Source organism: Prunus avium, chromosome 1 (genome assembly GCF_965620075.1).
Source record: "Prunus avium chromosome 1, drPruAviu1.hap1.1, whole genome shotgun sequence".
NCBI classification, from domain to species: Eukaryota; Viridiplantae; Streptophyta; class Magnoliopsida; order Rosales; family Rosaceae; genus Prunus; species Prunus avium.
Genome location: NC_142284.1, coordinates 85,340 through 98,098, shown reverse-complemented (window position 1 = coordinate 98,098; position 12,759 = coordinate 85,340). Strand labels below are relative to the sequence as shown.

Here is a 12,759-nt window from a genome sequence, read left to right as displayed (position 1 = left end):
AAGTTCCTTTTTCAAAGTTTGCCCAAGAATGAGGGTTGTAACTCAATCCAGTTCTGGACTCGTCCTTAACTCATTTGGGCTTGGCTAGCTTGACTAATTTATTAAAAAATGCCCCCCTTTTGAAATTCTTGCAAAACTATCCTCTATAAATACTTCATATTGCCACATATCACATTTATATCACTTTTTTTCTTTCTAAACTACTCAATTTGAGTTGGTGGGGGGGAGGGAGGGAGATTGCTGGCGTGTAGGCCATTAACTCCGGCAGGGAGATTGCAGGCACGTAGGCCATTAACTCCGGCGTACGGGAGTTGTTATGGCGTGGACACAACACAAGTATCACCCTTTTTTTTTTTTTTTTTTTGAACCACGAGGTGGTCCTGGATGGGCCCCAATTATGGGTGGCACCTTTAAGCCTTAACCACAACCCAAACTAATCTCCGCTCACACCGGGTCGGCCCGTAAGGGGTAAAGTGCTGGCCAAAGTGGTGACTCCATACGAGAGCAGGGATCGAACCCCTGACCTCTCTTAAGGAATGAGAGTATCGAACCACTCACACCAACCACCTTGGTTAACACAAGTATCACTTTGTTATTGCGTTGGGATGCCATATCAGAAACCACCCCATGCGAGAAGTCTAATTTGCCCCTAAAAAGAGATCATGTGTACATGATACATGATCATTTCAAACAAAAATATAGACAGTGATAAACACATAATTATTACAATTTCTATCCCTAATCTATATTTGATAGTACTTTGTTTCAATGAATTTTGAACTAATTAGAATGTTACATTGCATTTTATAAATCCATTTGCACTTCATTGAAATAAAGGCTAATTCAGTTGAATTTCTTATTAGGTAGCTATTTCTTGTGCAGCAGCCCAATGAGAGAAAAGAAATGAAGCCCAAACTCCAGTCCATTTTCGGCAGTCAGCTTGCAAGCCCCAAAACACACGTTTTTACTTCTCAGATGGGAATGCATTCTTCATGAAAATTGTTCCAATGGGTGTCTATTATAACATATCCAAATTTGAGCCCCATTGGATATATATTGAAACCTCAGGCCTTCCTACACCAAGCCTAGTTCAGAAGAATCGTTTTTTCCGGCAACCAAAAGAAAACCCACATGGGTTGGCAGCAAAAGGCAGCCATAATTGAACACCTTTGAATACCCATGTGAAGAAAGCTTGAGGTGCAACAGCTAAAGAATTGAAAAGAATGCATGAAGTGCCACACCCATGCTAAAAGAAGTATGTGATGGAATTGATTCCAACCACACTAACTTAGACAAGATGAAGTGGGAGTTATGGATTGTATTGGAATATGAATGGTGGTGTTGGAATTCATCATGATGTTCCTTCTTCTTAGCCCTATAAATAGAGAAGTCTTCAAGCTTCAAAACACACGAAGCTCACAATCTTCTCTTGAGCTCTCTCTCCTTCCTCCAATTCTTCTAGTTCTAAATTTCTGTTTTAGTTTTATTTTATGGGGAACTAACTCCCTAGCTAAGGCTAGGGGGAAATCTTTTAATATGAGTATGTAATTTTCATTAGTTTGATCCAAACTTAAGCTTTAATGTGATTTTGTAGTTTTTATTCAAATGGAATTTGTAGTTTTCTTTTTTAATTAATTGATGAATGTTTGATAATCTATTTCATGGGTTCAATCATGTTTTTCCCATTGTGTAGTAAAAACTTTCATGCTTTTAAAAGAGAAGAGAATTACTAAAGATTAATAGAATTTTGATGAAGTTTATTTTTTGATAGTTTGTTGCCAATGGTACAAGTTATGCTTAGAATACTTCTAAAGGAAATTAAAAAGAGCTTTAATTATTTTGAACAACTACAATGGAAAATGTTTTGTGGATCAAATTAATAAGAGTTGCATGCTTATGTTAAAAGTGGAACCCCAATGCCTTAGTGTTTTAATCAATTGAATTTTCTTTAAATCAAATCTTGCATAAATCTACTTCTCAATCACACTTATTTTTTTCATCTCTGTTATTTTCTTTACATCGCTCTCTGTGGAAACGACACTCAGACTTCCGAGCTACACTACTATACGATACCTTCCCTTGGGTTTTGAAAAGTGGTACGAACAGACAGACTTGACGGAAAGGACTAGTAGTGCAAAGTGAGATCTAATTTAAGGACGGCAACAACTATTTTTGGAGATTATGAACGAAAATATAACTTTGAGTGTAGTTCAAGGACCATTACTACAATTTAGCCTATTGCTTTTCAAGTAGACAACATGTCTATTTAGAGGGAATAATAAATTTTGCATACTTAAATACCTATTTTCTTGAAGAAGGAAAATGCTTACGCCACTATCACATCCTTTGCAAACTCCCTTAGAAATGGTCCACAGAGCAAATAATACTTTCTTGCACCGGATGCAGACTGTCATCACTCTCATGCTATGCTCTCACATGTCCTTTTACGCGTTTTGAAATTTAATCTTCTAGTTTGGGAAAAGATTCTGAGTTGAAAAGGTATTAAAGATCGTGCAGACAGTGTTTCCTTGGGACCCATGTTCCCCATGGCAACTAAACAACAAAAAAGGGGTACAATTCTCTACGAGAGTTCGCCCTATGATTCCATGGAGGAGAGCAATACTCATAACATGGGTCGGTGTTATTAAGATTGGAATTTCATTAAATTGTTTAATCACTTACAAAACCTAGTAAGTGTGAGATTTTATCACAAAATGCCTCGGTGTTATTATAAATGGAATAATTTATTATAAGTTGTAATTTATTAAGTCAAGTTTCCGATATAGAACTTTATATTCTTCAACATCACTCTCACATAACGATTCTATGCATTTTTGACCCAATTTGTAATTTTCCTTTTAAGTCACACCCTAAAACACACTTGCTGTGTTCACCAAAAAAAAAAAAAAACACACTTGCTGTTGCTGATCATCAAGAAAAGCTAAAATATTTGCTTAGCTATTTTTTTGTCTGATGCTGTTGCCTTTAGTTGAAAGGAACCACTAAGTTTGATGAATCCAGTTGAGATCATGCATGGGCAATTCTATTAAAAAAAAAAAAAAAAAAAACGAAAAGACAAAAAAAAGAGGTTGACATCATTGATTGGGTACGGTACAAAAGAAAAAGAAAAAAAGCTGGGGGTCTATGTGACAAATAGAAAAATTTGTGTAAAACGGGATACCAAAATACTGTTTTCCGCTGGATCGACCTTCTTCAACACTTCACAAATTGCAGTAGGGACTAGGGAGGAAGGAGGAAACGAAAAGAGAAAAATGCCTCCCCTTGTCCTCAAAACTTTTTCTCTCTCTAAATCTGTGAGACGTGCCAGCATGTCATGATTCATATCAACATATGACATAAATTTCAAATGTCCCCCATTTATTGTTATCTTATTCACACTGTAACCATTATTGCATATCTACTGCATAAACCCTAACTAAAATACTAAAACTGAAATTCAAATAAAATGTAAACTCCAATAGAAAAAGGGATTTCTATAAACAGGGCATGGGGAGATGAGAATGGCACACAGTCCAAATTAAAATAAAATCTCTCTCATGAGACAGACTTTGACGGCTCATGTGACTGACTGCCTGCCTGAAATTTGCTCCACCTGACCAATGTCTCGTCGTCCTCCTCCTCCGCATTCCTCCTCCTCCTTGCTGCTTGTTTTGTTGGTGTGGGCAGCCGCCACCACTTCTAGTACTAGTAGTGGTGAAGGATCTTTGGGTGTGGTGAAAGTAGATCCAGCCCTCAAGTTTGAGAACCCAAGGCTTCGCCAAGCCTACATTGCCCTCCAAGCTTGGAAGGCCGCCATCTTCTCGGACCCATTCAACTTCACCTCCAGCTGGAATGGCTCGGACATGTGCTCCTACATGGGCGTATTCTGTGCTCCTAAGTCCACCGGTGCACAGGGCCGTGTGGTCGCCGGCATCGACCTCAACCACGCTGACATTGCTGGCTATCTGCCTCCAGAGCTAGGCCTCCTCTCAGACCTGGCGTTCTTCCACCTCAACTCCAACCGCTTCTGCGGCGTCGTCCCTAGCAGTTTGCGGCGCATGAAGCTGCTCCATGAGCTCGACCTCAGCAACAACCGCTTTGTGGGAGACTTCCCCAAAGTAGTGTTCTCCTTGCCTTCCCTCAAGTACTTGGATCTCCGCTTCAACGAGTTCGAAGGCTCCGTTCCCTCCCAGCTCTTCGACAAGGATCTGGATGCCCTTTTCCTCAACGACAACAGGTTCCAATTTGGCATCCCTCCCAATCTCGGCAACTCTCCCGTTTCGGTTCTGGTGTTGGCCAACAACAATCTCGGGGGTTGCATTCCTGGCAGCATTGGTAACATGGCCAAGACGCTCAACGAGATCATCCTCTTGAATGACAATCTCACCGGCTGCTTGCCTCCCCAGATCGGCCTCCTCACCAATCTCACGGTGTTTGATGTCAGCTTCAACCGACTTCAAGGGCCTCTTCCCTCCACCATCGGCAAAAACATGAAGAGCTTGGAGCAGCTGGACGTGGCCCGCAACAGACTCACGGGTGTCATTCCAGCCAGTATTTGCCAGCTACCTCGTCTGCACAACTTCACCTATTCTTTCAACTATTTCACCGGAGAGGCTCCTACTTGTGCTGCTACTGCTGCTAACAAAAATAATATCAATGGTCGCAAGAACTGCATTCCTGGTAAGTTGAATCAGAGATCTGCAAGGGAATGTGCTTCGCCAGCTGCACGTCCCGTGGACTGCCGCAAGCTCCAATGCAGCAGCACTACTAGTCCTAGAGGCGGAGGGGGCAGTGGCGGGGTTTCTAAGAGAAGGCCTCCTCGGGTTTCAACACCTTCAGCTCCTGTTGGGAATAAGCCGCCTGCTCAACGAAGGCCTCCTCGGGTTTCAACACCCCCACCCCCGACTTCAGAGTCATCACCTTCCACTAGATCACATCCTCCACCACCATCAAGCCCTTCTTCTTCTTCTTCTCCGCCTCTAGTGCCTAATAGAGCACCTCCTCCTTCCAATTCCAATTCCCATTTCCATTCCCCTACAAAGCCTCCGCCACCTACTCAAAGAGTTTCGCCCAGGACGCATCTTCCACCTTCGCCCCCTCCATCTAATAGTCATCATCATTGGACTTTGACACCACCACCCCCACCTACCCAAAATGTGTCACCAACTACTCATCTAAGACCACCTCCGCCGCCGCTGCCCACGCACTACAACTCCTCTTCTTCCCCACCACCACCAGTACTTTACCATGCTTCCCCACCTGATCACTCTAAACATGATCTAGTGCCGCCATTACCTCCAAATCAATACTCGTATGCTTCACCACCACCACCACCGCAACTCTCGGCGCCGCCACCTCCACAGCACTCAGCCCATGTCCCACCTGCTCCGAGCTATCATACTTACACAAGTCCACCACCTCCACCTCTACCTTCATCACCATCTTCACCGCCACCTCCGCCACCTCCACGTACACCTCCACCAACACATGAGCAGTATACAAAAGCACCACCTCCTTCCCCCGCACATGAGCATTATCCATCAAAAGCTCCACCACCACCCGCAAGTACAGGTGGAAGTCCCCCACATGATACGCCATCAGCCCCTTCACCAAATGAGCCATCGCATCCCTTACCTCCTCTGCCGCCCACCGGTTGTGTGATTCCTGCATCACCATCACCACCACCCCCACCAAGCCATCATACCATGCCATCACCCACATTTCAATTTGTACCCCCACCTTCATCAAGGCATCACCACTCACCTCCCGAACAACAGCATTGGCATCAACCACCACCATCATCGCATCAACAGTTTCCTCCCCTGTCCCCATTCGATAGCACACCGCTTCCACCAGTTATAGGAGTGTCATATGCGTCTCCTCCTCCCCCTGTAGTTCCCTACTACTAATTCAGTGATTTCTAGCGTATGTTTAAGAAGAATCACAATTCTTTTGCTGCGAATGAGTAGACAACAACCCTGCATATATACAGTAGCAAGGATCAGTTCCGTATCTTTCGTGTGCGAATGTTGTTCTTCTCGGTTTTAAGATGCAGTTTATCCTCTAAGGGGTTGCTACCGTTGCTTCAATTTATAGCAATAATAGTTTCATTGCTGCTTGCCTATTCCTATCCATTTGTATTCTCATAACTTTATTTCATTCTCCGATACAGCCAAGCGGATGGATTTTCATTAAGAATTAAAGTTTGTTTTGTCACACACTATGGTTATGTATGTCTTGGTATCAATTAGCATACTCAAACGGTTTTAATTCTATGACATGCTTACTTACCTTAGAACGGAGGGTAATGGGTATTGAAAATATACATATTTCTGATTTCCATGCATCTACTAAGATGTGGATATCGAAATTATTTCGACCCTAATTTACCCAGCGGTTACCATGACATATGGAATAATAAAACAACTGTGAACTCCGCATTAAAATCCATAATCCAATACCTTAAAACCATGAATTAGATTGATTGATGGGAGAGTAATTGATCCCATCCTATGTGCATTCATTCTGCGTTTCTGACTTTCCCAATTCATGACTTCTAATTCCAAGTAAGAAAACATGACATTAGTTGGCATTGCCGAAATTACAAATGCACCGGCTTGTCCGAAGTCTCCCATGTGGGCTTCTCTTAATAACCCTAATAATGACAGTAAGAACTTGAAAAATAATAGCAATTATGATATGAAAAGCAATTGCATATGTTACATGGAAGCTACACTGATCTTATTTATGTCAACAATATTGCGCACAATAACTAGAGTACTGCACCCATTACCTGTGCTTCACCCCAAGTGAACTTCTGTATATGTACCTATATAAAGGGGTGGCACGAGGATTAACTAAAGTGAAAAATCTATTTCCTGGGTAACCGAAAAACAAAACACATTACAAGACTCAATTAGCCCCAAACACGACTTTCTTCACAATGAAAGGCCACACAAGACATAATCCATGAAGGACAACCACAAACGGTATCATCCAAAACGGATCACAATGCATGATATATCATCTTTACTCTTTCTTGCCAGTGCTTCAGTTGTTAGACGCTTTGCCGCTACTTGTGGATCTTTTATGGGTTTCACCAAATCTACTGCCTCTTGATTCTTCATAACCTGCCAACCAAAGCATACCACATATTGAACTACAAGGGAGTAACAAAAGAAAGAATCTTTGTCCTATTACAAGTCCAAACCATATCCAAAAGGATTGAGAACACATCTTGCATCCCCTGGCAAGGAGAATACCACCCAAGGCAACAACTTCTTATTAGACTCAACCACTACAACAAGACCACTGGCTCATATGTATAACTTCTGTTAGTGATAGAAAGTTACCAATATACCCATGACTCCTTAAACTAACAGCACCCAAATACAATAAAAAATAGTACTATTGTAATAGGAAAGTACTAATGACACTCATGTTTAGGTCGAACAGTAATGTTGTTGCAAATGTAACTCAGCCATTGATTTCCAAGACAAAATTGTTCGCTAACCAAAATATTGCTAGGGCTAATTTTTAGATATATCAGATTCAGAAAATTTTACAAGATTTTTGTAATTCCTAAAGCATCCGAATTTTGGGAATTCCCAAATATTCTTCAAATTTCATAGTTACAAAATATTCATATGCTTTTATTTTTTATTTTTTATTTTTTGTTTATTGTTTTTTCATATTTTTATTGAGCACTCATACGATTACAAAGAATTAAATAAAAATTCCATGACCAAAAGTGACAGAAACTGCTGTCATAACAGGAAAGTAAAGTTCATCTTACTAGAAACAAGAAACCAAGAAAAAGGGAAACAAAATTAGAATAACCCTAATCATTCTGCATCAGCTTGTGGGATAATCCAGGTATTATCCTGGCAGCACCAGACTTAAGGTAAGGGTTGTTTTGAAAGGTTATGTTGGGCTATAGGTAACCTGAGAGAGAGATCACTACGTATGCATGACTCACAATGGAGTTTCTAAAACACCTAAACTCCTGTTCCACAACTTTGGTAGTGTATTTTCCTTTCTCCAGTTTGCCTTAAGGATCTCATCCAATCTTTGCCGGAGCCACCCAACTTCCATATTTACCTTTTGGAGATCACCTTTGTTTCTCCGATACTCCAAAAATCCACACATGTCTGTATTGGATACTCAAATACTCCCACGATACTTCTTGGATATGTGTCCGATAATTCAAATCCGTATCCATTGACTTTTAGATATCTGTATCAATCGACACACGTATCCTAAAGTCAACGTAATGATTAATTGCAATTTGTCAAAAGAAGTTGGGTTTATTGTAATTTTAAGAACTAATTAGTCAATATAGGGGATCCTAAGTTTGAATTCCTGAAAATACAACCTCCCAATATTAAGTTGAACTGCACATGTTGGGCTTTAATGGAGGAGAGAGTGTTTAGAATATGAAATAATTGTCCGCCCAAATCAAATTAGCCTAAGTGTTTGGGAATGATGGTAAACCAACAAACTTTATCCATATCAACTAATTTCAACCATTCAAGAAAACACAAATCCAACGAAACAGAGGCTTTAGCTAATTCTTACCCTTCTCACTCTGAAAATTTATAGCATTGCTATAAGGCTTTAAATGCCTAAGGTGTTTTTTTTTTTTGGTTACATGGGGAGGAAAGAAACCCTTAGGTTTCGATCCTGGGTGCCAAGCAGGGGGGTAGGGGAGGGCCACAACCACTGTGGTAATCCCGCATTGGTAATGCCTAAGGTGTTTTGATACTACATGGTAATGGCATTATGTCTTTGCAAACAACACCTTGCTGTTGCATCTTAGACAGTTCTATCTTATTTTTATAGAAAGAAAACAGAAAAATAACCTTAAAAACTGCTGTATCCCAGTCCCTTTCAGCAAGGACAATCTTTCAAATCCTCAATATGGGACACCTACAATGCCTAAAATCTAACCATATTCTATAAAAAAATCCACCCCCTCCCCACTTTTTACCTTCACAGATGCTGCTATTTCGCTCCAACTAGACCACCCAAAAAAATAGTCAAAACTCTACAATCTCATGAAACCTTTGCATCGTTCCCTCCACCAAAAGAGCAAAAGGTCCCAATAAATAGTAATGTACATGCACGGAGGAACCACCCAACACAATTTTGCTTCGCAGAAAAGCTTGAATTATTAATTCAAAGCTATAGGAAAATCAAGGAAGGTTATGCATTTTATTTACATATGTTATAAATAAAAAATTCTGCCTAGTGCTAATAAGTTAATTACACATTTTCCATGTTTACTACAAATTCAATTCATTTTTTCACTGAAGCTTTTTCCTCCTTTGACTGAGAAATTAATAATCTAGCATCGAGTCAATATAATCACAATCACCAAAAAAGATTATTAGATACACTATTTGGCACATAGTAAGGAAAAATTATAAGATAAGTAAGAGTCACAGAGTCTCATTTATAAGATAATCTCGTTTCACATGCAATTGAAAAGTGGAAAAAATGTTAATCAAAATACAAAATATTCTACATTCAATTTTTTTCAATAGAATCCAAAAAATTTAAGCCTAAACATTCCATTATCTTGCAGAAATTGTCAAATATATGATCTAGGCCATAAAGATACGATAGAGAGGGAAAGAAGGCCATTTATTAATTACCAACTTACCTTCCATAATCCATCACTTGCTAATATAACAAATTCAATAGTAGAGCCTACGGGCACATGTCTTACATCAGGCTCTGAACTCAAATGTGCTTTAAGGCTTTGATCCCCAAAAGCACGTGCAACTGCAAGTTGACCATTAACTCTAGGTACATCTCCTGAAAGAGTATTAGAATATTAATCTAAGTAAGGAAAGAAAAAAAAAATCTAATTATATACTAAAGAGCGAAAGAAAAATTATACAAGTGGTAAGAAATTAAGAATCCCACTATCAATTATATACTGATATATAAACAAGCTCGGTAATAAGGTTAAATGAATTAAGTTAAATATCTTTACCCGGAAGAGTAGTCACAAAACCACCTTGCTTCTCAATCCTTCTTCGCTCAGTATGTGGCTCATGGTCCACAGTAAGTTGGTTTGCAGAACCCCTCTCACACACAACAGCTCTTGAGTCACCAATATTTGCCACCCATAAGTCTTTGCCGTCAATGACTATTGCAGTTACTGCAGTCGACCCACCCGGCCCTAATTGCATGGAATTATCTAAAATAAACTTATCTGTGGAGCAGTAAGCATTCCTTATTGCTGTCTTGGGGTCTTTCCAGAAACTCGGCTGTATCATATACATAAAAGAAGAAAAAAAACAAATTGACCAAATAAAGTGATTTGAGAGCATCAACAGTTACAGGTTTCAATACAAATGTACTGACCAGATAAGGAAAGAACTAGTGAGTCTTGTAATTGACTTAATATAAATAGTCATTGGGCAACGAGAAACCTAAAGTTGGTATGAATATTTGAGTACAAATATTGCATGGACAAGGACGGAGAATGGGCTAAATCCTATCTTGGTTACAATTCAGATTACAATTTCAGTTCAAATAAAGAAATCATGATTGTACGGGGAAGATAACCAACTAAGTATGCAACCAGTAATGACATTCTTAATACTACCGTAAGTGTTATAGTTGAAAAACAAAAACAACAGAAAGATAAATCAAATTATTAGGAAAGCAGCAAAACTCTTTCTCTTTTTCTTTTGTCTGTTATTTGTGTACGTACACAAGAATATGGAATGGGTGGGAAGGTATACCTCTTCAATTATGTTGTTGAAAAGGTTTTCTTTCAAGTAAGTAGGGACGCGATCGCCCAAATGACCATCGAAGATAGCAAACAATCCAAGGACGTGGTTTTTTCTTTTTCTGTACTCAGCAACATGGTAGTCTTCCATATCATGACCAGATTTTCCTTGGACTAAATGGAACCCATGGGCCACTCTGATAGAAGAGGACTTGCTTCTACCTTTTCCTGAGTCTGAAGATGACGAATTAAGGCATGTAACATTCTGCAATGCCAATTAAACAAATTATGATGATAAGTCTAAATTGATCACAGTAATATGGGGGCTTTCTACTTCTCGCTCGGCATGGTTGATTAGCTCTCAATCTTTTAGGAATCAGGATGGTGGAAATGTCTGTGGATATGGGATTTGTAAGTACAAGGTTGAAACAAATTCCACTAACAGAAAGGGATGCACAATAGTTATAGCCCATAGTATGAATAAACTATAGTTATAGAATTAAGGCATGTAGCATTCTGCAAGCCAAATTGGACAGAAGGGGAGCTTAGGGCTTAGCATAGATTGCTATTGTAAAACCCTAGTAATTAACAAGCGCACTCCAGGGCAGGGTATGGATAAGCCAGCAGCTGTAATTAAAATTGAATTCAAGGAGACAAAGAATTCTAAGTTAAAGTGAAGTTGAGATCGAAAGTAAACATCCAGAAGTAGTTGTACGTAAAATAATAGAAACAATTCTCAGCAATCAAAGAGAGAGAGACCTTTATCTTGTCAAGGAAGCTGGTTCCTCTAGTGATGCTGGAAGCTGAAGCTTCTGTTTCTTCTGACTTCTTACTCATTTCTCAGACAATCATAGAAAGATAAGAGGTTCTTGCTTCTATATCACAACAGATTTCTCAGAGAGAAGTCAATCAATATTGGATTGTTCACGAAATTTAGGAATTGATTACTAATTGCTACTTTTCTCTTGGGAGACGAAGAAGAAGAATACGATGGACAACTGTCGTAAGTACGAATAAGTGACACAAGCACACGCGTATTTGGAATTTTCCAAATATTTCACAATACCACCCTGTCTGACTCGAGAAGGCGTTGAAATTAAATCAGGAGTTGAATGTAGTAGAAGATATTGACCTATTCTCCGCGTGGGCTCCACATCAAACCGAATCCACCCACAACCCTTCAGTCTTTGTTTTGCACCCGGGCCTGCTAGTTGCTGATCTTGCTCTGCTGCTTCCGGACAGTCTCTCAGCTGAATATTTGAATGTATTTTCAGACGTTTTATCTCCAACTATAATCCTAATCGAAATTAATTCTCTGAACTAAAAAGTCAGCTAATTTAGCACACGAATTTATTAAAACAGCCAATTTAGCCCATACCGTTAAATTTTTTGAATTTAATTCATTTTTCTGTCCAAAAAGTCACATGTCTTTCTGGTGACTTACTATTTAATTTAGGTTTATTTACTATTTCACCCCCTGAAATGGACGCTCAGTCTCACTTTAGTCCTTTAAACTGAAATTTTCTTACTTAACCCTCTGAATCTCTAAAAATTGCTAAAATTTTCTCACTTTACCACTTCTGTTCATTTCCATCCATAAAACCGTTATATGTGCTAACGTAACATTGGCATTTTAGTAATTTTAGCTCCTTATCTTCTCTATGATTGCCCATGCCTCGTGAGCATACTTAACGATTTTGTGGATGGAAAAGGATGAAAATGGTAAAGTGAGAAAATTTCAACAATTTGTAGAGATTTAGAGGATTAAGTGAGAAAATTGCAATTTAAGGGAGTAAAATGAAACAGAGTATTTGTTTTATAGGGTGAAATAATAAATAAGCATTTAATTTATTATTATTATTATTAAAAACTAAAATATTTAAAGCACTATATAATTTCCACATTTGAAGTGGAGCATAAAAAGTTTTTTTTTTTTAAAAATAAAATAAAAATACAAGCGATGGTTTAAACTAAATTTCTCTCACACGCTACTAGTGCCATGGGGGTTTGAACCA

The 12,759-nt window shown here is 39.1% G+C and overlaps 2 protein-coding genes across 2 annotated transcripts; one reads left to right on the top strand and one right to left on the bottom strand.

Annotated features, from left to right (window-relative positions):
• Positions 1-3,371: 3,371 nt before the first annotated feature.
• LOC110756498 (uncharacterized) lies at positions 3,372-6,162 on the top strand. The gene has a single exon (XM_021957937.2). The coding sequence runs from the start codon at positions 3,621-3,623 to the stop codon at positions 5,907-5,909; it is 2,289 nt and encodes a 762-aa protein (XP_021813629.2). The 5' UTR covers positions 3,372-3,620; the 3' UTR covers positions 5,910-6,162.
• Positions 6,163-6,675: 513 nt separating this feature from the next.
• LOC110756499 (putative protein phosphatase 2C 44) lies at positions 6,676-11,814 on the bottom strand. Its single transcript, XM_021957939.2, has 5 exons — positions 11,504-11,814; positions 10,758-11,009; positions 10,001-10,277; positions 9,665-9,819; positions 6,676-7,130 (listed from the first exon to the last, which is right to left on the bottom strand). The coding sequence occupies exons 1-5, from the start codon at positions 11,579-11,581 to the stop codon at positions 6,993-6,995; spliced, it is 900 nt and encodes a 299-aa protein (XP_021813631.1). The 5' UTR covers positions 11,582-11,814; the 3' UTR covers positions 6,676-6,992.
• Positions 11,815-12,759: the final 945 nt, after the last annotated feature.